The sequence below is a fragment of the Oryzias latipes genome, chromosome 16 (assembly GCF_002234675.1).
Source record: "Oryzias latipes chromosome 16, ASM223467v1".
Taxonomy (NCBI): Eukaryota; Metazoa; Chordata; class Actinopteri; order Beloniformes; family Adrianichthyidae; genus Oryzias; species Oryzias latipes.
The window spans coordinates 5,213,104-5,238,227 of NC_019874.2; the positions used below are offsets into that span (position 1 = coordinate 5,213,104).

The 25,124-nt window shown below is 40.4% G+C and overlaps 1 protein-coding gene across 31 annotated transcripts in view; it reads left to right on the forward strand.

Moving 5' to 3' along the window:
- The window catches only part of rims2 (regulating synaptic membrane exocytosis 2), a 169,506-nt gene that overhangs the window by 53,370 nt on the left and 91,012 nt on the right, over nucleotides 1-25,124 (forward strand). For 2 of the 31 annotated variants that reach the window (XM_020709928.2, XM_023963934.1), the window contains exon 1: nucleotides 1,260-1,950. The exons of 26 other annotated variants lie outside the window; for them this stretch is intronic. In XM_020709928.2, coding sequence (XP_020565587.1) covers nucleotides 1,829-1,950 — 122 coding nt within the window. In that variant the 5' untranslated portion in view covers nucleotides 1,260-1,828. Of the gene's footprint in view, nucleotides 1-1,253; nucleotides 1,951-25,124 lie in introns of those variants that run through there. 3 more of the 31 variants (XM_023963931.1, XM_023963933.1, XM_020709929.2) reach the window with 3 other exon arrangements.

Here is a 25,124-nt window from a genome sequence, read left to right on the forward strand (position 1 = left end):
AAGAGGAATACTCATCAACGTGTGAATGGTTCAAAATACCGCTTTGGGGTTATTTGTAGTGAGGAATGAACATTATAATACACGTAAAAGCTATAAAAGATAAAAGATAAATTAAATGTGAAAGTTTCCACATGACTTTCTAGGAAATAAAAAAAATCCTTGGATTATACTGATCATAAAACTTTGAATAAAATCAAAATGATGTGTCCTGCAGGGATGCCACAATTCTCGGTTTACAACCCAACCGTATGTTGGATTGAATTGTGGGGAAAGCCACCATCTTACCATAAACATAGTAAAGAGCAAAAGTTTGGACACATTCATTTGAATGAAAAGGTGTGTTCAAACTTTTGGTCTGTATTGTATGTTTATGTTGATAGTGTCAAACTGATGCACTTAAGAAGGATTTAATATTTATTGTTTGATTTCATCACAGCAGGCTTAGTATAAACCAACTGAATGTGTTTTTTTCATTGTTCTTTCTTTATTAGCAAATTTTCAAAATGAATTTTCAGAGTTCTTGGCTTTTTGTTCTTGTCTTTACCACCGGCAGCTTTGGTGCAGAGTTAGAGCGGTCGACCTCTGATCGGAGGATTGTGTGTTTGGTTACCGCCTTGCCTGCCCATGTGTCAAAGTTTTCTGGGCAAGACACTGAACCCCATAGCTCCTGGCGGTCAATGGTTGGTGCCAGTGTTTGACAGCGGAACTGCCATCACTGTGTAAATGGGTGTGTGTGGGTGAAAGAGACTAGGACCGTAAAGTGCTTTGAGCCTTTTAAGAAGGTATTAAAGCACTAAGTTAGTATACTGTACGCCATTTAATACACAAATCCTTTATCCAACCAAAACGAAACCCAAACGTCGTGGTTTGAACCGAATCATGAGGAAATCATTGCATTCCTGTACAGTTTCTTCTGAAGTTTTTTTTAGATCTATTATTACAGATTTTTTGTTTTGCATTCTATTTTGCTTTAACCGTGTGATGTGATGCACACTTATCCCTATTTTGTCTTTTTGCAAAGTATTTTTCTTAATCCTTTTTAATTGACACTATTCGGATCTAGTAGCCCCAGAATTCCATGTTTGCTCTCTGGTTGGGCTTATTTAAAACACAACTGCTTCCATGTCCTTAGTAAACTGGTTGTCTTTAAAACTAATTCCAAATAACTAGTTCATTGAAAGCAGCGGGCTTCCGTTCTCTGCTGTGTTGTGAATAATCAGCTGCTGCGCGCGGCGCCACGCACGAGAGGGAATGGACCCAAATGGCAAAGACCGCTCACGATCGCAGAGCACAGCCACTGAGCCTGCGCGCGCCACTGTGCACGCGCCCCGCTTCTTCTTGTGCGTGCGTTAGCGCAGAAGAGTGGACTTCTCTTCTCAGGCAGGAATATGAGTTGGATGCGAGGCAGCAGCTGATGCACCGGTGAAGAATGCTGCTGCTGCCCTGGAGGATGCCTCCCCACCCCGGCTCTGCTCTGCTCGCTGCTTCACATCTTCCTGCAGACCGAGAGGAGATATCTGTCAGCGCCAAAAGAAGGAAGGGACTTCACCGGCAACGGCATTACCTCAGTTTTCCCCGCTTCAAGTCTGAAGCATTATGACCGAAGGCTCCCAGCCGGAATGCGTATCATTTGAGGAGACTTTTCTACCCGGAGTGCCGTGACAAATATGGAACTTGGTCGGGATCTGTGCCGCGTTTAAGGCTCCAAAAACACTGAGGAGGTGTGGAGGAGGGCTGCGGTCCCGAGGGAGCGCGAGCGTTGGGATGCATTGGTGCTGAGAGGGGGGGAAGAATCACTTCTGAGGATAAAAGAACACGGAGGGAGAAAATGCAGTTTGAGACATTGCGTCAGTTCTGTAGCTCAGTTTTATCCCATTTCAACGGGGCTTTCACTGCGCCTCAGAACATCCTGCAGACGGAGCTCTTCGAGCAGGCGCTCAGCAGCATCGGGTGAGTGGTCCCTAGTTTGTACAGAAATGCCCAGATTTATGAGGAAGGGCTTCCCCGCTGCTTTGTCAGGCCGTTTGCAGGGTGGGGGTGGGGGGATGTTACGTTTATCGATCGCATCCAGGCTGCGTGACGGAGCTGCGCTGCTGCGGCTGCAGATGTTTCCCGGCTGGATGATGGGAGCGGTCCTGCCGCGGTGTGCCCTGTGCGCATGCACGCGCGCGCACGTGCCGTGATTGACTACTTAATATTAAGCGTTAAGGTGTGGGGGTGACCACATAGAAGCGTGCCCTGGCGCACTGCTGTTTACCTGCAGCGTGCGGGCAGCCGCCGCTGCTGCTTCTCCGGCACCACGTATCACATCCTCAGGAGTCCACATCCTGACGAGAGGATGCACCACCCGCCCACGCACATGCACTAACTTCCACGCCCACAGTCTCCGTTCCCTTAAACTCCCAAAGAGGGAGCAGAGAGAGCCCACAGCTCCAATGCACTGCAGCAGAGCGCGCTGGAAGAGACTGAACCCAGCTGTGACTGTCGCCACACATTTGGGATGACAAACCGTTTGATGTTTATAGTGTCGAAACTTTTTCGGTCTAATATTTTGTTTCCCCACTGAAAAGACCAGGCATGAAGATTTTTAACTTTTAAGCGCGGTGAAGTTAGTTTTGGTTGGATATTCGGCAGACATTCAACGCGGATCCCCAGTTGTGTCTCTTAGGGACCATCAACAAATTAACAAGTGCACGTTATGCCGAAGATTTTAGATGAAACCAAAGACTAAATGCTTTTTAAAAAGAAATAAATTGCAAAAAAACAGCTCATCAAGTTGTGTTTTAACAATTTTATTCTGTTTTGGAATGTTTTCATGAGAAAAATGGTTTTACGTCCATATTCTGATATTTTCTCAATACCTTCCAAATCATGTGACCTTATGATTATAGATGTATACCAAATGATGGCGCCGACATACCAACACCATACACACCAATTTATACTGCAATCATAGATGCTGAATATTTTATATGAATTCTTATATTAAAATTTCATAGGTTTGCATATAATTTCTGGCAAATTTTTTAATACCCAACAAGTCCAACTATGTCCCAAATTGTGTCACTGACACCCCAACATCAGACACACCACTTTATTTTGCAAGCATACATGATGGACGGCTTGCAAATAGCTTAGCTCTTTTTCCTCAACCTTAGGTGAAGCCTCCAAGAGGGTTTTCACAATGTTGACAAAGATGGGGCGCTACAAAAAAAGTTAAACACATAAGATCAGCAATCTCTGGTAAATAGCTGGAGGAAGGAAGCGCATGATAGAGTCATTCAGATTTTATGGTTTTCTTCAGTCAGATATCACTCTTGACCAATCTACTGCACTGTCGACCAATGGACCAATGGGATGCATTTCGACTCATGGGTCACATAGTTCGGGAGCTATTGACAGAAATTTCGGACGAATATCCAACCTAAAACTAACTTCACCTGTAACCTTTTAACCTTTTAGTGCTCTGCCCCTCAGCCTTTTTAGTGGGAATCAGGCTAGACCTCTTCACAAAGTGTGTTCTACTTCAGGTGAACAGATAACAACAGGCACGTTTGCAGCTATTCAGCCTGTAATGGATTTTTATTATTTTAGAATATTCTTAATACATCATTCAATTGGCTGAGATTAGTGGTTCATTCTTGCCGTTTTTAGAACCGTCTGGTATGTTCAGAACTCAACAGTCCAAACACTTAAAGGAGTTAAAAACTTAATTTATAGACATGACGACTCTTGTGTGAACATAAGAAAAAAGTTGTGTTTACTCAGTTTTGAATTTCCATTTCCACACTTTCAAAGACCCACTCGAATCAGATTTTAATCTATTGTAAAAGCGTTTGCACTGGTCTTTTATTGTAAGTATGCAGTTTTTAGGCAAATAAAAGGACATACAGTAGTTTTTGCAGAGCAGCAGGGGTTCATTAGAAATTTAGCTCTAAGTTGTGGGCAGGACTGTTGCCACAGAAGTAAGCTTTCCCATCATCCCTTTGTTTACATTAGCGGTGGAACTAAAAAGGCGAGCAATATCGAAGCTATCTTGCCGTACAGTTTAGAGCAAGATTCCAGCTTGGATGTTGAAAACAAAGTTGTACATGGATCTATTTGTCTGCAAGTAGATGCATCAGAATGGAGCGGAGCACAGAGCTTGTGGCCTGCCGATTGTAGCTTTTATATCAGGGGTCGGGAACCTTTTTGGCCAAGAGAGCCATAAACGCCACATATTTTTAAATGTAATTTCAAAAGAGCCATACAATAATGTAGCGTCCCTTTCCCACACTGAGGCACTGATACTTAACCTCTTTTAAGGTTCTTTATTCTGGTTACTGCAGACCACAACAAACGCCGTACAATTAATTCAGCAACTCCTGAATCTCTCCCGCTGAGACGAGAGCACTTCTCCCAACTTTATATTCCCCCTCTCCCGCGTCAGCCCTCCCATTTCCCTTATTCGGCCCATAGCTGAACCCCATTGGTCCAAACTACCTAACAACAGGCTGAGCGACAGAACTGACGGCCAATCAGATCACTGCTTGATGCGTTCAAGAACTCCAGAACTTTTAACGCGACCCAACAGCCACCCAGTCCAAGTCAGTATGCTACGACATGTTTAAAACTAAATATACAAATGTCTGTATTTGATGTAATTTCCACATTTTTAAAGTACAATAAGTCTGTGGATTCTTTTTAATAATATTGTTATGCTGTTGCTGAAAAATGAGGCGTTGAGACTTTAAACGTGATCTTCGGTTGGTCCGAATGTTCTGTAGATTTGAGAAAGACTGATCACATGCAGACGCGGTGCCAAACACACACACCCACGCTGCAGTGAGTGACGGGCAGCGGGTTTTACGTTATTACAATCCCAGCGCGATTCACCTGCTGCCTGTCCCCACAACACCTCAGTCACACACCCCCCCCCCCACCCTCTGCTTTCTTCCTCACACATCCCGTCCCCGCAACTGCGCGCTCTTTCTCAGAGACGGGAGCGCGCAGTCTTAGGCACGGCAATTCACAGGTTTCCGGCTGGTACAAACTCTGTGAAATAATAGATGATAGTAAACTGATAGTTTTCTCTCCAAGCACCGCTACTACTGCGCGCTTCTGGCATCGCATCGCGCCCGAGAAGGACTGGTCTAATGAAAAAAAGTATAATTAAAGATTTGTCTGCGAGCCACATGTGACCATCAAAAGAGCCATATATGGCTCGCGAGCCATAGGTTCCCGACCCCTGATTTATATCATACCGACAAACTTTTTCCAACAACATTTTTTTCATCTGACCCTGATTCACAACAATTCGAATAAAACTAAACTCAGACGCACAGTTTAATCTTAATTGTCTCAATGCATGACCCCCATCAGGAGAAAAATACGAAAAGAACATGTTGTAAACTCGAAAAACGCCATTTTCATGGGAGTGGGTCTTAAATAACTAAGAATAACTGATTTACATCTGCCCCAAACATAAAGATCCATTCCTGAGGTTAAATCTAGAGCTCTGTGTCTTGTTTTGTATGTATGTGAAATCAAGGGCTGCAGGTAGAGGTGTATGGGTGGAGCTAAAAGTGTGGAACAGAGATTCGTCCCACGTTGTTATAGCCATTTTTTCACCATCTCACTGGATCCAGGCTCCATATCACTTCACCATCCTATGTGCCTCTCTTGGGACTGTAAGACTTTCCTTCTTGTCCCCCACCCTATTGTCAGAAATAATTTACAGCGTGGCTGGGCTCTCTGCCACCTGACATGGCCAGAACACTCAGCTGCTGGAAGGGCAGAACAGGGGGCTCTGCCTAGAAACTGTGATCCAGCAATCATCACATCTGACTGATTACATTGAACTTATTTTCTATGGTAACCTTTTTTGTTCTTCTCAGCAAAACCCCCCGGGGCTTTGAAACAAGTCCATTATTTTTTACATGATGAATTTTTACTGTTTTATTCTCATTGCTGTTTGCAGGATTATATGTAGCTGTAGAAGAGTTATCTGTAAGTCCTCAAATATAGAACAGAAATGAAACCAGAAGTGTACAATGTTTCAAGTGTCCGTCCTTTCAGCCGTTTGTGTCTAAGTCCACCTTTTTCTGTCTTCCTTCTGTTTCTCTATCTTTCAGCTCTGGCAGAGACCTTTTAATGGACTTTTAGATCCAGCTTCCATGTATTATGCATGTGTGAATCATCAGAGGTCCTAATGGGGTGTGGGTATCTGTTCGTAGGAGGCCTGAATGGCTTTGAACTCAGTGGTCACTACTTTTAAACTGCCTCCATATTTGGCCCCGTCTTTTAGAGAGCACACAGACACATACCTACCTGCTACCATCCAGCCGCTGCTGCTTCTGCAGTTTGTGCACACTTTTCCAAAACATCTGACATCTAAGCTCAAGGAGTTTATGTGAATCCACTGCAGGGTTGTTTAAAGGGTCAGCTGAGTTTTTGTGTGTGGTGATAAACAGTCTGTCTTTTAACTGTAAGGTGAATAGTTGCATTTCATTTTCTGGAGGGATTTTTTTAACTGCTCTTTGTCAAAATCTTTCATATTAGATATAAGCCACATATCGGGATTTTAACGGATCATCAATCCTCATTGTGGTACGATTGAGTCATGGTCACAATTACAGCTGTTTACTTACAGTCTCCCAAAGTATTCAAGCACAGTAGAAAACTGTCATGTTAAGTTTCTTTGAATATGTGTTATTTAACATTTGTAGAACAACAGAAAGGAATAAAGTTATTAGCACTCTCACAGATCCACTCTAAGGATGGTCTGCTTTCTGCTCAGTTTCTTTTCTGATCAGGTTTCCATTTTTTAAAGTGGTTATGATTCATATTTTGAAAGGTTTATTATTGTTCATTGGAGATGAGTTAGTATTCTTAAGCCTTAGTCACATGCAACCTAATGGAGGGTGGGTTGACCCATAGGGGGGTTCTGTGGGCCCGTGAAGGGTTGTAGAGAGGAGGGGCTGCCTCTTAATGGGAGTGCAGGTGTGTTTTGCAGTCCTCTTGAGGTTTGTATTACCTTTGTAAGGGATGTGAAAAATGAACGTACCATTGTTGAGCGTGTGGTAAGTGTACTTATGAAACATGGGTGATGTTGTTGTATGGCGCTCTTATGCAGCAATTAATAAGGTGCGAGTACAGGCTCCTTACTGACGGCATGCAAATGCTGCACACAATGTTGTCAACATGTGATGTGTAAGTGCTCGTAGGATGAACACACAAACTACACTTTGATTGTCTAACTTGCTTATTTTTAATAGTCAGGCTGCACACAAGGAGCGAGCACTTATCCCTTGAACAGCACTGGTTTGCTCCTTGCGCAAATGAAAAAATGAAAAATCTGTATGATGTGCCTACGTCTCACCTACTTTACTGTTACTTACCCCTACGTGTTTTCGCCCGCAGCATGCTCGTAGTAAAAAAAATGTCCATAAACAATTTCACTCTCTGGGCAATCTATGATCTTAAAATTTCCTGTAAGTCACCTGTGTGCTCCGTACAGGTTTGACATTTTTTTGCCCGCAGACAGCCTGTATCCAGTTGTGATAAGGCAGGTTTTAATATATTAGCCTTAGGAAATAGGAAAACATAAGAGGTGGAAAAGGAATGGACACAAATGAAACATTTCCTGTTTGAATGAGTCTAGATTGCAGATTTAATGTTCAAATGGCAAGGTTGAAAACAAAAAAATAAACCAGGAAAGTGTACATTATTCCAGACTGCTGGTGCTGGTGCAGTGAGACACACTTTAAGGCCCTTAGTAACATTTCTGAAGAGGTTCAAACACATATTTGATGACCCGGTTTGGCTTATGAAAGTTTCAGCAGGATAATGCACCACCTAACAGATGACCTAACAGAGACATCTTAAATGTAACAATCAGGATCTCCAACGGCCTCAATGGTCGCCATCCGTCAATAATCAGTGCAGCAACAGTTACTAACAGCAGCACCTTTAAGATGTGGTGAATTTTTCTTAATGACAGATGTGCAGATGGACTAACATTTCAGATTTAAAACCCAAATATAATTACAATTAAACAATGAACTCTTCATACTATTGGTTGAATTAACTTTTCATCAATGTGCCACATCTCATGGTTTTAAGTAACTTTATAAGGACTCTCCTCCAAATTTTGCTGTGTGTTTAGACATAAGCTGTTTGATTTTAAAAGGGCTTTTCTGTCTTGTTTGCCTTTTTCAAATATAATTATTGTGGATGTGGTGTAACCGCGGTTCTGCTGAGACAAGGCAGGTAATAAAATCAGCAAAGGGAAGAAGAAACCCCCAGGACAGGCAGCAGCACACAGGCATCAGTTACCATGGTGACAGAACTGGAGACAAGGCAGATGTAGCAGACTCTGCTGTCCCAAACCCGTGTTCCTCTCACAGAAATCAGGGAATGGGGAGAAAGCAAGTAAGAGCAGAGGAAAGGGGGGGGGGGAAAGATAGGTGATGAAGATGAGTCAGGGGACAGAAAACAAAAACAGCTGAAGAAGAGAAGCTTTACTTTCGTGTTCAAGTTTTCCTACCTTTGCATATAGAAAGAAAAACATTTTTGTACAAAAATTTGCCTTGACGCGGTTAAAAACAAAAGTCGGTGAATTCCAAAATCCGACTGTACCAAGTATCTTTTGGGAGCCACAAAGCAAGACATAGGAGTTAGCCATAGCTGGTTATGCACAGCAGAAACAAGGCCCTTAGAAACAAACTAAAGTTTCTCACAACATTAGCAGAATATTTTTAAAAGAGGCAAAGAAATCTGCCAAAGGGATAAGAAAAATGGTCTTTTCAAGACTTCTTTTTTTATGAAAAAAATTCTATTCAGTGTGACAAGTTTTTTCAAACTAAAATTATTTAGCTAAAGACAGTTTTTGCCCCATTTAGGTTTCAAACCACCCCCCACTAATTGTTTCATGTCTTCACATTTTTCTAACAATAAAGTCATTTCTTGAAGATTCAATAAAGTTCATCGTGTGTATAAATTATACTGAGTACTTAAATAATTTTTCCATCAGACACTGGTTTGTTTTTGTTAAACGTACCGACATGTTTCGGTGGAATACCTTCTGCCTTCGTCAGGGTTGTCATCAGGTGGTAGTGTCTGGAAGGTATTCCACCGAAACATGTCGGTACGTTTAACAAAAACTAACCAGTGTCTGAGAGAAAAATTATTTAAGTTCTGATTTCTTGAAGCTTAAGGTGTTAGTTGTCAAACTAAGTTTGGATCCTCAGTAGTTTTTATTTTTTTTAAATCTCCACTTTCCCCTCAGCACTTAATCCGTGGCCCACACTCGTCCCCTCTCAGGCAGCCCGTGGTGTTTTACCCGGCTATTGGTGAATCTCCACAGCTGTAATTAAGCCATCCTTTTATTGGTTTTGTCTGCGTCAAGGGAGATGTGCGCAGGAAGAAGGAAGCTTCGGTTTATTGCCCAAGCATCTAAGAGAGGTGTTAATATTATTACATGTAAGAGAATCTACGAGAGAGATGGGAAAAAAAAGACATGCAGAAAATGAGAGGTGGAAAAAGTTGTGGTCATCAAGACAGCTGTGACACAGTATCAGGAAGAGTTTGAGCCCAAGAAAAAATCAGCAAGATGGAGACATAAGGGCTGGCTTTGGACTGTAAATCTAGATAAGCATCAGGCTGTTCCAGTGGAAAGATTAAACTTTAGAAGCCTGGTTGCAGGAGAAGCCCACCTGGTGTGATTTACATGTACGCTCATCTAGTTAGACTGAACTTTGTAGTGAAACAGACAGATGCGTGTGAAAACGTCACACAACAATTTTAAGAGGAAAACATAAAAGGTGGTCCGCACACGTTGCTGCCATCTGGGTTCTTCTCACAGAACGTTTCCTCAAAGGCTGAAAAGGCTTTTGGATGCATGTGTGTTTGTGTGAGACACTAAACATCCTTGTGATACTTGAGTTTGGTTTATATTTAATTACGGTCACAAGAGGCCACCTCCAGCACCGCCTCAGGTGCCTAACGTCTTCACTTTCCACTTACTGACTGACTCAAGAGAGGCTGTGGAGTAAATGTGGCTCTCAACTCGTTGCTGTGTTTCCTTCTGCTTCTTTGTTGCTGCCACTTGTAGGTTTATGCTTTTGAATGCGAGAGGGTCTTTTTTCTAAAAGCTTCAGTTCTGTGCCCCAGGACTGCTGTGTGATGTCACCTTTTGAAATAGCCGGAGAGAGAAGAGAAGCAGCTGCATGGGTTTATGCTTTAAACCATATGTCTTTATATGTGATGCCATCACATTCTCCTGAAAGCTCTCTGTCCTTTTTTGTTTTAAGAATTACATTTTACTGCTTCAGTGAAGGAGTTTAGGAATCTGGGAGGAAGGTCAAAGCAGTAAGATAAACTGCTCTGCTCTGTTGTGGAAAACTCAAATAATTGGTTGAGCAACTTTTTAAACCCAAAACTCATGACAACAACAGTGACTATAAGAATTGTGTTCTGAACATGAGACTTCACTAAAGGATGAGCAATCTCCCCCTTGAGGACAAAGGGGTCAGGTATACAGGAGAATCATTGATGGGCTTCCAGTTTAATTGTTAAGCAAGAAGCTTCAAAGTAGATCAAGGATGTAGAGATTCTCGATTTAAGGAGAGTTTGTCAAAGTTCTACTGCCATTTGGGTCAGGCAAGGATAAAGGGTATTTGCAAAACACCTAAATGGTAGAATTTTCTTATGCAGCATGCATGTTTGAGGTTGCTGACAATAGTTTGTTAGAATGTACTTTTATATTCTTGTTAGGTCTGTGTAATGTTCCCCAGTATGAAGATGTGACCCCATGGCAGGGATAGTCAGTACCCAGAATGCTATGGAAAAGTCATGTTAACTGTCTGAAAATGATTAGTAATCAGAATAGATTATATGTTTGCAACTTGACTGTATTAGAGAACTGGACAGAGGGACTTCTCTCTCTGGCGTTCCAAACAGGAAGTACCCACTGGCTCCAAGAAGCCAAATTCCCATAGACGTCTATAGAGAAGGAAAGAGCTTTTACTCAGTCATTCCATTGGTCAGAATAACCATTCTTAATCTGATTCCCTTTTTTTTAACATGCTCTTGCTAATCATAACAATTTTTTTCATGATTTTTTTATGTATTGCAAGTTATTAAGGTTATAAACTGACCAATCAGATGCCTCAATGAAAGTATGTGGTTTCACGTCAAACATTCAAAACGTTTGATTGACAGATTTCGTGTAGCTTGCTTTTAAGTGGTAGGGGTGTGGACTTGCAACAAGCTCACTTCTGATTGGCGATGGTTTGCCATAGAAATGATGACCAATCACTGCTTACTGATGCTGTCTGGAAAGAAAATGGCAACTGAATTGATTTCATTTCGTTGGAGCTGGAAATAAGTCATTTTCTATGGGTGACGTCAAACGTATTGGACTAGTTACAGTCAATGGTTTGCTATAATTTACATAAACATTATTTTATTATTATGATTCCACATTTAATAACAGATAAAATGGACCTCATCTTTATGATCAACAGCAAAGAGTCTAAAGACCGCAGTTGTTCAGTCACCTGTCTCAGACATGTCGTTAGGTGATGATTTCCTTGTAGGTGTTCTCAAATTTATTTATTTTTTGCTTTTTGGTCATTTCCAACAGATCCTAGGATTTAATAAAAAAAAAACATGCTGAAACAACATCCACACTTGTCCTTTGTGAAATGTTTAAGTACAATATAAAGTAAAATGATGACCTAAAAAAATATATCTCTTTTACAGTTGTCATAAATACATAATTTGATAAGTTATAGTCTAAAAGTCCAAAACTCCCTTTTGCTTGGCAATGAGCATAAAACCCTCTGTGCATTCAGCATAAGTAGAAAAAATGTGTTCTTAAAGGCCCAGCTTTAGACATAACATGTTACATGCTGCCTTCAGATTGTGTGCGTTTGCAGCTCTTGGTGAAGATTTTTTGCTTGGAACTGGTTTAGAACTGCAGGCAAAGACAAAAATCCACACCAGCATTCATGCAATTTAATAAAAGTGTGACATTACTGTTAATCAAGATATTATTGCTAATACAAACATTTGAAGCTCATTTAAAGCTTTTTTGAACATTGGAGTTCAAATTTCCTGATTTCATAGTCACTTTGCAGCCTCATTTTAGCACTAGCAAAGAGTTACTAGAGCACATTACATTTTTCATCCAATCATCCTGCAACTTAGCGGTGCTAAGTCTACAGAATTGTGCTTGGAAACATGATAGTATGATGGGAACACTGACATTACCCCGGAAGAGTTGCAGGCAATGGCCAAGGACAGAAAAGTCTTTGCTCAGACGGCTGCCACCCTTAAGAACCAGTCCCAAGATGTTGACCCATTTTTTTCCAATGAGGTTCCATATTTCCAGACAGATGTAACTCGTTGTCCAACATTTTTCAAAGTTCATTTTTCAGGCCATTGTGCAATGTTTTTACTGCATGATGAAACAGTCTTTTCAAATACAACAGCAGACAAATAAAGTGTTGAAAACTCAGTCTTGAATCTCCATGTGAAATAAATGAAAAATTGAATTCAAATTCAATATATGTACATTTTTACCATATTGAAGACTCTAGGAATGAAGGACCATCGTCTGTCTGCCCTTTGCAATCCTTCACTGTATCACCATTGTTGATGTATTGATTCAAGAGGCATTCCCTCTTGTCACAACATTTTCCATTGTTGTGTTACTGGTCAGTTCAAACATAAACACTTTGGATAATATTTAAAAAAAGTGTATTAATCAAAATCACAATTACTTTTCTTACTTAACACAGCAACCACATATGCTATTGGTAAAATATAATATATGCCCATATTTGTCTTTGTATAGAAAATGTTAGTAAGCCTCATGTCTCCTTTTTTGTGTCCTCAGACTGCTAAACAAAACTCATTTATCAGCACCCACCACTCATGATGGGTGTGAACTTTGTTTCCTTTTGCTCAGTCGTCATCTTGGTTGTGTGTTGGTTACACTCTAATGTTTGTTTGCGGATGCGTCACATGCAGACTCAGAACTGTGGAGCTGCTCAGTGTGTTGGCATGTTTTTCTACAAATGTCTAGATGGTTTTTGTCACTGCTAAGGGGGAAATTCACATGGATCTGCTTGGTGTTTTCACACACTAACCCTTTCAGATGACAGTGCAGCACAATAGCTGTGAGTGTAGACGTGTCACAAGCAAAAACACACCATATGTAGACTGATAACTGGACATTAGCAGCTAACAGACAGCAGAAACTGAAAGGAATTAAAGAGGTACTTAGGAAAAATGTTGGCAGTGCAGATGAAAAACTAGGAAAAATTCAAGTTTTAAATAGTTGGGAGTTGGACCCAATACATACAAGAAGTGGTTTTAACTGAGTGTCACCTTGGTGGCATTCTGATGGTGTCATTAAATGAAAGATTTCTTAAAATTATTCAGAATGGAGCGGAGCAAGGGGCTGTTGGTCTGCCCAGTGTATTTTCTACATAGCAAATATGCTCTTTGTCAAACAGCATTTTTTTGTTCGCTTCTGATTCACATAATTTGAACAAAAAAACTCAGAAATGCAATTTTGACCTTAATTTGCTTATTGTCCTCATCATTATCAGAAATAAAATGCTAGAAGAACATGTTAGAAACACAGTTTTCAACAAAGTGGGCCTTTAATGCTTCATTTAGAAACCTTGCCTCTGTATATGAGCAAACTTTGCACAGCTTGGTGCACATTCCAAATAAACATGGGATATGCTAAGTTTTCACCTTCCTTAGTGTGGAAAATCTGTATTTGATGTGTTCTATAAGGGAACAACACTTGGAGCTATCCACAGAAACTATTTTTTTTTTTAAAAGCCTTAAAATTACGTATGTGTTGTAGTATTTTTGAAAATTCCACTGATCCTTGTCTACTTCTGTCATCATATGTTCAAGGCTTTTTAAAAGAACCAAAAGTTAAATAATGTTCCTTCCGATTTCTTCAACGATCAAAAAAACACTTGAAGAAGCAATGCAGCAAAGCAAAACATATTTAAAGCATCCACATTTGCTTGCTTCCTGCTATCATTCATCCTGAGTGCATGCTCAGATGCTTTTGTGGTAGTGGCATTATTTTCTATATTCATTGAGCTTTATCGCATCCCAGTTTTGCACAAAAAAGCTCCCTGTGTGCTGCTTTCTGTCTCCCTTCCTGTTTATTTTCTTCGATTTGTTTGATTCATTTGAGATTCAAAGGAGCCGACTGTGATGACGCTCAGCAGCATCTGTGGGCTTTTCCTGACACGCAGCACGTGGGGAACCCGCTTAAGGAGTGATCAAAAGTCTGCCTCTTCAGATGCCAAGTGAGCCTGAGAAGAAAAATTTAGGACATTTTCTTTGATTTCTATTTTTGTCTATGCTACTTTTAAAAGGTATGAATGAAACCTGCGGGTCAGATTCATTCACTTTCTGTGTTTGCTAGTTTATTACGGTTTAAGTCGTAACTGATCTGATCTCTATTCTGTCTTTTTTCTATTTGTTTAAAAGTCATCTTCTGGCCTCAGTCAACTTTAATTAAGACTTTCAAATCAATTTTGACATTTATGAAAGATATGTAAGATATCAACTTCTTTCATCAAGGTACAAAAAAATAGAGTTGGTGTTGAAGTTATACCTGATCTACGACCTTTCTCTGTTGCTCTTCCACCTTTGTCTCCATAGTCTTCACTTTCAGACAGGGTTGTTATTCGTTCACAGATGATAACAATGAACACCGCTGACACAGCAACTGATTTACTATTTGGAATCTTATTTTCAAGCCCCTTTTTATATCAAGCTTTATAAATTCCACATGAGTCGAGTGTCACTCTCTGTGATAAATTCATAGATTACCAGATGAAATAATGATACATCAAATTAACTGTAAAAAAAAGAACATGTTTAATCTTATCGTTTCTTTGAAAACAGACCCAAAGTCAGCAGTCAATAATGAAATCTTTTGTTGGAGGAGAGCCCCTCTGCCCAGATGCTGTCCTATGTGATTACAATTAACCCATGATGCTGTTTGGTCTGGAGTTGTCTCTACAAAGCCGGATCGAGGTTCATTGATTGAGACATGGGTTTTCTAATGTCAGAGAGTGCAGGGCAAAAGGTCTGTCTGTCTGCTGCACGCAGCAAGTGGCGTCTTTGTCTCAGATGAAGAAGAGAAGCTTCATTACAGTTTTTCAGGGAGGACATATTGACTAAAGTTATTCAGTGTTTAACTTTTTCTAGCCGGCTGTTTTTAAACTACTTCACCAACATTTGACATATTTAGAGTGAGAGTGTGCAAGGGAATTCATATTTTAACGTTTGGAAAAGCAGATTGGATACTGCAAACTCATTAGTGTATTATTTGCACCTTAGTGCACACCATATTACGAAGCTTTCTTGTTAACTCCATTCCTGGTGCTTACATTCGTCAGTCCCAGTCTGCCTCCTTTGTCAGTGTTGTCTTGGCAGATTCATGCAGGTCTTGGTTTTATTTCTGGGCTGAAACAGTTGCACATTTAAGTCCTGCAGCCTTCATTAAGTGACTCCAGCAACTTATATTGTGGTTATTTTAAGATGTTTAAAAAAAAATGATTTTTTCTGTTCTGTAAAAAGATTTTTCCTTTTGCAAAAGCTCAAAACTAAGACAATGTACTGCTGTTGGTCTTTAAAGAGGCTTCTTGGTTCATCTTCAGATGTTATTTTGGGCCACATGGATTATTAAAGTCTCCTCTGACTCACCTCTCAGCGTTTTCATCACCTCTTCCCTTTCTGTGCTGTCAGACAGCTGAGTAGCATTACTGCATTTGATTTCAAATGCAGCTAGCTCACTTGAATGAAAAATGTATAGTAAGCAGAACTGAGGAGGAAATGTATGAGCAGAGCCTGCATGAGAGAGAAAATGAAGACGGGAGGGGGAGATCACGGCCTACAAGACGTCTTCTATACAATAACAAAAAAAGGTTACAAAACACTTTGCAGGTCTGAGTGATTATTGTTAAATGTTCCCAACATTTTGAGCATAGCAGAATTGGACTGAGTGACTCCTCCTTACTGGCGTTTCAAACAGGAAGTACCTGCTTGCTCCAAGAAGCCAAAATAGACTTCTGTGTAGAAATAAACAGCTATTGCTCAGTCACTCTATTTGTCAGAATAACCATTCTTGCTCTACTACCCTTTTTAACATGTTCTTGCTAATCCAATTTGTTTTCATGATATTTTTTCCTGTAGTGTAAGTTATTCACTTGCACTGACCAATCAGATCCCTCAATGAAAGCGTGTGGTGCCTGATGGTCCCGACGTTGAACGTTTAAAATGTTTGATTGACAGATTTTGTGTTGCTCACTTTCAAGTGGTAGGTGTGTGGACTTCCAATAAGCTCACTCCTGATTGGTGAAAATGACTCAGCCCGACTCGAACCAATCAGTTTTCACTAACATCATCTGGCTCCAACATGGAGGCATCTGTATTGGATGTATTGGCGATTGAATTGAGTTCATTTGTTTGGAACCAGAAGTAAATCATTTCCTATGGGTGACGTCACACTGACTCGGTCCAGTTCTTTTATACAGTCAATGGCAGAGACATACAAAGAGGAGCTGTAAATCTGCAGCAGCTGGCAGAGAGAAAGCTGTGACATGCATTGTGTTTTATATAGAAGATATTATTGTAACATTGAGTATTTGAGCTCAATCAGTCAAGTTTAGCTTTGCAGCAGGAATTCTGATCTAGCTCAATATAATTAATAAGTTGATCAAACAGGCGTTAAACCTTTGAAAGTTTTTTTTTGTCAGTTTTACGTTTCATCTGTTTGATGTACTCGGTCTCAAGCGTAAGCACTCCATGACATGGTTCTACAGTGAACATGTGACCAACATTTCCCTTTAATCTGGAATAAACGCCTACATTGACTAAGACTGCAAGAAAAATAACAGGCAACTTGACCCTTTACTACAGGATATGTCACCGGCAACATCTAAACAACACACGCTCTTTGACATTCTGTATATCCTCAACCGCTATGATTAACCACTTATAACGATCAGCGTGAATCAGCTAATTCTATTGCAGAGAAAAGCAGCTTTTCATACTGGTGTAGTGGCATTATGCAACACTTCACTACCGTAAAGTGTTGCACATTAGCACAAATGGGCTTTTCTGTGAGTCAGAATCCACTGGAGTTATGTTAATTTTGTAACCGGTTGAAAAGTTACAGTAGTCGAACGAACGGAAACACTGGAGCTAAAGCTATGGTGTGAAGAGGTAAAGCATGTTTGTCCAATTGGTTTAGCCAAAGTAAGGTAATGTTGAGACGATTTGTAATAAGACCACCATGGGAATGATAGACTAGAAACCTGTTCAGAATGAAACCCACCATCACCCAATGGGATAGAAAACTCTGGAAGGGTGGCAAATGTAAACAGTGCCTGTATCATGCAACATCTATTTTTGTGATCTTTAAAGTATTTTATAATGTTGATTCCTCACGAAAAACAACCCAAAAGCTGTGTTTTGATCCATTATTGATATATATGATCCATAATCCATAATCCATATCAATATGTGGATAATGGATTATGGATCATATATATAAATAATGGATCAAAACACAGCTTTTGGGTGGATATAATTTACTTTGAAAGGCTTAAAAGGTGTGATATAGGCCTTTAAATGTATTGTTTGTTATTTTTTGCAAAGCTAAAGAGGCTTGTATTGAGAATTTCTTAACCTTTATAAAAATGTTACTAATATTGACTTAAAAAGTGGGAGATGGGGAGGGGGGTAAACGTTTTGGTGGGACAGCTGCCCCCCCTTACCCCTCTTTAGCTCCATCCTTGAATGCAGGTAAAAAAGTTAGTTTAATGACGTCTCAAGCAAGATTCATTTTTAATTTACGTGTGAACAACATTCAGTATTTTGAAATGACAGTAATCATTCAATCAGTGCCAGGTTTGCTGCACGTTTGTGAGTTCAGAAGAATATTTCAAGCATAGTCATTAAAAACAGAACGATAAAACCAACTTTTGTATGAGTTTCAGTGGTTTAAAGACAAGTGCTGAATTTTGGAAAATTATGAAGAAATCATCAGATAATATGGCTTTCCTCCATGTCTGACCTCAGACATCCTCCATGCTGGATGCAAAAATGTTACTCTGTTCATATCAAACTCATGCATCTAATTGCACACAGCAACTCTGCACTGCTCATATTTTGCCCTGCCCAAGTGTCTGACTGCTCCTCTGCTCCTCATAGATGATTGCTTTATTAAATACCAGCTGTGATGTGCACTTTTTATGCTCGCCTGTCTTGGCTGCACTATATTAAAAATTGCATACATGCTCTGCTTCTGCTAGCTCTCTCTGCGGGGAGGGGAGGAGCGAGCTGCAGTGTAACAGTCCTGACTTGTAGTTAATCTTAATGCCATACTCTGCAGGGGCTTGGCCTACATAAAGAACTAGCAGTACCTTTCCCTAAAAAGGCCTAACAGGGCTTTGCCCTGTAGGTAACGTATGCCGTTCCAATATTAACATGGCGGCTGTTCGGACAAACACAAGGAAGCAGTCTGTTGTTCCAGCTAATAGTGTCACATGATGTGATGGTATGGTTTTAAAGCTACTCAATCTTTGACATGACTGCCGCTCCATTGTGCATCAGGCTGAAAGAAATACATAGAGTTCTAAATGACTAAATTAGGAGAAAGCATGCATAAAGTGTTTTCCTTTAGTTTGTGGCAATATGAACAACTTTTGTTGCCACTCACAAAAAAAAAACATATTTATCCTAGCTATAATATTTGAGTGGTGGGTTACTGTAGAGACTATAATGATGAAATAATAAAAAATAATAAATGCATTAAAAATGATCTCTTTTCAGGAAGATTAGCATCGGCCCTGTCCTCAGGAGCAGATGATGTCACACAACAGGAAGCACTTAGAAATGAATTTTAAAAATCCAAATTGTTGTCTTAGCTGTCTTCCAGCATATAAGTAGAAAATGTTTTGTTGGAATCTTTCAGATTTTTTTAATTTGAGTAAAAAATGACAGTGATACACTTTGGCAACATCTGTTGCCAAATAGGAGGTTTGTAATGACTTTACAGCTAAAAATGAGACAGGAAATGATTTAAGAGGCAATCGTGTGATTTTTTTTTGTCACAACTTTATTCATCTGAATATTTAGGAGGTTTGTTTCAGAATAACAAATACTTCAGGTTGGTCTTGCCCCCTTTTTTCTTTTCTTTTTTGACCTTCCCTTACAATCTTACATTTTCTATTGAGCCATGGTGAAACTGGTCGTGTCTCCATCATTTGATGTGACCAGAAAATCCACTTTGAGGGTAAAAAAGTAACTGGGTTCAGTTTTAGGATCACGCAACATCAGGTCATCTGAGATTAGGTGAGAACGTCTAATCTGATGCCGATTTCTGAGCGATAGTAATCAGGCGGGGAGTGTAATCCTTTTCCTAGGTGGAAGACTAAGCGGCTGGCTGGAACAGGGTTGATGCTCAAACTCCAGCTAGTTGCAGAGATCCAATGACGAGGGTCTTAAATCAGGAAATCGGCTCTCTCAGGCACACGGAGGCTGTTGAAGCTCGGCCATAAACTGTTCCATTTATTCAAATCCTGCAGTGGGTTAGTAGCAGAATACCAGGACAGAAGCAGATCACACTGATCCACGCTATTTTAATATACCAGCTCAACTATTTGGTTGGCAGAGAAACAGAAACTGTTTTTTACGTTGCTACAAAGCAACTGGATTTAGCGTTTTTTTGCCCCTGCAGCAGATGCACAGGGACTGTCTGAACCAGTTGTAAAATGGCCTATTGGATTTACTTTTTCTCTAAACCCTCTCAGACTGGATAAACATGTTTCTGTTACGCTCTTGTTTTTCTTGTGGATTTTACCTTTTTCATAGGAGACTCTTCCAGGACATTTTGTTTTCATATAGTTACCCATCTTCCTCTTCAGAGGAGACTTTGCTGTTGGAGCCTGACTCGTTTGCTCTCATTTCTTTCCATCGTAGGTGAAGTAGAGGTGGCAACATCCCCAAGGAGTCAGTGTTGCATTTTCACCCTGATTGCTTTTGGCTTTCTTATTTACTGTGTTTTTCAACAGTTCCGGCTGAGCGGGTGTCACGCTTTCTCCCAGAGGAGTTCTTCTGGTGCAGGACCCCCATCAGCTGCTGTTTTTACATTTACTAAGATTTTACGACTGGATACGGGTTGGATACATTTAAGAGGGTCGGCTAGATAGACCCCTGTCATTTAGTCCTGTTGGCTTTGGCAGAAACGTTGGTGGCTTCTGTGCTGCATAGTGATCGTCCGAAGCATCACCAGACATTAACATTGAGCTGCACTCCAGCATTTTGCTTCTATACATTCATTAAGGTTGGTTATTCTTCTGTTCTGCAGAATTAAAAAGAAAATCCATTTTTATAAAGTTTGTTTTTTAAATGAACCTGCACATTAATGAATCTTTTATTTTCTGTTTTCAAAGAATGTATTTTCCTAAGATGAATCAAGTTTTATAAGAGTAAACCGGTCTTAATGCTGGATTACTTTCTAAAGTCCTTGACTAGATTATTCTTATACTTTCTTTTGTTGTTGAATTTACTATGTCTGTTTTAACTAAAAACCTTGAATATAAGCTTAGTGATGCTTATATACACTTTGAAAGTCCAGGTTTCAGGTGAGGTGAATTTGGCAGAAAAGTGAAGTATGGAAAAGATGTGTCCTGTTTGACACAAGAAAAATGAGTTCAGTGGTTACAATATTCTAAAATCCTGATAATCTCTTGATTCATTTTAAAACATTCCGAGTGGTCTTTTAATTATTATTATACTGTTTTTAGTCAGAATAGAAAAAAATGTTGTTCAGGCAGGAGTATATGAGAGTTGAGTTGTGGATGGGACTGTTGGTGCGGAGTAGGCCCGCCCCCACATCCCGTCATCCATCTGTTTTTGAACTCTCCTGACAGCTTACAGCCCCTCACACCCCCAACCTAACATTAACGGTTCAACAAAAATGGCGAGCAATGTTGGCGGTGTACAGTTTAGATCCAGATTTCAGCTCAGACAAGGAGAACAAAGACATTCATAGATCTATTTTTCTGCAAGTGGATGCATCAGAATGGAGTAGAGCAGGGAGACTTTGGCCTACCCAGCATTTTTCAACATCACAAAAATATGATTTTTTTTCAAACGGCATGTTTTAGTTTTTCCTGGTTTACAACAATTTGAATAAAGAAATACTCAGATTTTTTTTTACTAATAATAATAATGGTGCAGCGGAAGCGCGGTCGACCCATGATCATAGGATTGCAGGTACGATTCCTGCCTTGCACGCCCATGTGTCGAAGTGTCCTTTGGCAAGACACGGAACCCCACCGTGCCTCTGGTGGGAGGTTGGTGCCAGTGTTCGGCATCGGAGCCGCCATCAGTGTGTAAATGTCCTTCAAAAGAAGGTAGAAAGCGCTATATAAGTATACGCCATTTACCATAATGTATTATTATTATTATTAGAAACTAATACTTTTCTTTATTAGTTTTCTTAATATATGTCCTCTATCATGAGAAAAATGCCACACGAACATGTTAAAAACACCAAAAGCAGAGTTTTCATCGGAGTGGGTCTTTAAGTTGACCTGCAGCTCCATTCTCTTTATGGCTGGCATCAGTTTTGTGATATGATTCAACATCAAATTCAAGGACTGGATGGCATTTTTCTTATTTTTGTGGTGGTGGAGCTGAAGTTTCTGATCGTCACGTCATGTGGCACACTGGGACTATACCACCACATGCAGATTCACCCAAGGGTTCCCACCAATTGTTTTATTTATTGTTCAGTGAGAAAAAAAAAAACTCTTTAAGGTTTTATCATAGCAAGCCTGTCAGGTCACTGCTAATCCTTGTGAGTAACACTTTTAAATCTCTGTGGGATGTGGTGTAATCCTATGATTTTTATGAGCCATGGATTTGATGCATTCAGCTGCTGTTGATAAGGACAATGTACATGCATCATCTGATACAAGTACAACTGGTATTACAACAGGACTGGAGCAGTCTGGGCTTTGATAAGGCTGTCTTACAAATGTGTTTCTCAAAATTCACAATAATGAAAAAGAAAAACCTCTTATGTAATGATTTTCCTTCCAAGTTATCCTTGTGACTGTCATGGCATCTGGTTGAACGGTACACCATAGACCAGGGGTCGGGAACCTATGGCTCGCGAGCCATATATGGCTCTTTTGATGGTCACATGTGGCTCGCAGACAAATCTTTATAGTTTTTTTTTTCATTAGACCAGTCCTTCTCGGGCGCGATGCGATGCCAGAGGCGCGCAGTAGTAGCAGTGCTTAGAGAGAGAAATCTACGCCAGCGCTATCAGTTACTATTATCTATTATTTCACAGAGTTTGTACCAGCTGGAAACCTGTGAATTGCCGTGCCTAAAACTGCGCGCTCCCGTCTCTGAGAAAGAGCGCGCAGATGCGGGGAAAGGATGTGTGAGGGAGAAAGCAGAGGGTGGGGGTGAGGGGTTGTGGGGACAGGCTGCAGGTGAATCGCGCTGGGATTGTAAAAACGTAAAACCCGCTTCCCGTCACTCACTGCGGCGTGTGAGTGTGTGTTTGGCTCCCCGTCTGCATGTGATCAGTCTGTCTCACATCTACAGAACATTCAGACCTAAGATCACGTTTCAAGTCTCAACGCCTGAACGAAGCAGAAACTCACCACGTATCAACCAGACTAGACCATCAGCAGAACTACCACGAGAAATACTCATCATTTATTAGCAACAGAATAACAATGTTATTAAAAAGAATCCACAGACTTATTGTACTTTAAAAATGTTGAAATTAAATCAAATGCACACATTCATTTGTATATTTAGTTTTAAACAAATTGTCGCGGACTGAGTTGGATGGCTGTTGGGCCGCGTTAAAAGTTCTGGAGTTCATTGAACGCGTCAAGCAGAGATCTGATTGGCCCTCAGTTCTGTCGCTCAGCCTGTTGTTAGGTAGTTTGGACCAATGGGGTTCAGCTATGGGCCGAATAAGGGAAATGGGAGGGGCTGCAGCGGTAGCAGGGGAATATAAAGTTGGGAGAAGCGCTCTCGTGTCGGCAGACGGCAGGAGAGATTCAGGAGTTGCTGAATTTATTGAACGGCGTTTGTTGCGGTCTGCAGTAACCAGAATAAAGAACTTTAAAAGAGGTTAAGTCTCCGTGCCTCAGTGTGGGGAAGGGACACTACATTATTGTATGGCTCTATCGAAATTACATTTCAAAATATGTGGCATTTATGGCTCTCTTGGCCAAAAAGGTTCCCGACCCCTGCCATAGACTGTAGATGATTCCTGCATTTAGCTTAAAATAGGGCAACTGCAGAATCAAGGACTGCTTTTTCTCCTGCAGCAGGAATGCATCCAAGCTCTGGTCTGGATTCCTGTAATGCATTGTGAAAAAGGTTAGGATCACTTTCTATTGTAGCTTGATTTACTGCATGTGGATCTGCTGCACACCACACTGCCGCCTGTGCAGCTACGTGGCTCAGGGCCATGTCTGAGGGGACATCGCACACAAATCTTGCAATGTATATGGGGTGTAATGGAAGGGAGTATGTTGCCGTGTAAATTGTGACTCAGCCCAGCAGCAGGCTTCGTGCCTGGGCCTGACTGCTGTGAAGCTGAATGCCCAGTGCACACCTGCAGCACTATGAGATAAAGTCACATTGGCTGTTCTTTATCATTACTGGCTTTTCCTTTTCCTGCTTAAAACGGTTTAGCACTGGAGAGCCCAATTTTCCAGCCAGAATCAGCTGTAAGAACGTGGAAAAATGCCAGAGGGCAAAATTTGGTGCGATGCCTCCATGGCCACATTAGCATCATGTAACACGGCAGGTTTTTTTTGATGTCGTGTAGGCTGTCACAGTCATTCCTTTGTTTGGACAGTGGAGACACGAGGCTAAATGGAAGCAGGGAAATGTGATACTTGTGCCAAAACCAGTTAGAGCTCATCACGAAGCAGTTTGTTCATTTTTGCTGCAGTTCATATGTGCAAGACAACATCTCAGAGAAGACAATAGCCTGAAGGTCTGAGCGGAGCTTCAGTGCAGAGGGTTAGCATTTCTGTAGCAGCTGCTGCAGCATGTGTGTAACCCACTGTCTCAGACAGACACGTAAAGCACACATGGCAACTCATCTATTCACTAAACCAGAGAGATACATGTAAGGGCTCACATTTCACTTCATGGATGAAGCGTGTCAGTTAACACACGGATGCTTTGCTTCAGTTTCACGCAATGATCATGTTTGTCTGCAGCTTCTCCAGGGTTGATAGGGAGTTTGGATACTAACGTCAGAAGAGGCTCTTGCTTTGTCAAGCAGAAAGTTACCTGATGTCTTAACTGCTCTCTCTACCCCTCCATGCATTTTCTGTACAGGCTTTTTTCCACTCAGGGTGCAACCCAGCTGTTATTGGTCAATAGGCAGATTACAACCTGAATACGTCATCTGCTCATCACTGGGCTAGGCTGCTTACCCAAACACAGAACGATTTATCTTTATAAAAAAAAAAAAAAAAACAAAAAAAACTTTTCATCTTTGACTATGTGGCCATGTAAACTGAAAATACAGCAACATTTCCAGTATTTTTTTATTTTGTAGAGTAGCGCTGCAATGGAGAACCGTTACTTTTGCTTTCAGACTTTGAAATTATTTATTTTCTTCCCATTGTGTTTTTTTTATCAAACAAAGCAAAATATAATTTATAGAGTAAAAATTAAGTTTACAAACAGAGTACAGATACTTTGGTTTAATCCCATAATTATTTTATATCTAATATATATATTATCATTATTTTTACTTTTTTTAAATAGATTTCTGGTTTTAATTAGTACTTCTGCATGAAGTCTGCCTTTTAGTCTAAAGACATTTTTACAAATCAGCCTTTCTTCATTTTGAATGCCATTTGACTGTTTTGGATCATTATTGGATTAAAGCAATGCGGATATGTGTTTGTAATAATGTCCTTTTGTTTGTATATTTAGTTGCACATCTTTTCCTGCAGAGCGATTTAGCTTTGCTCTCGGGTCATAGTATTGTGATTTACTAAATAGGACCATACTTTTTCTATTTG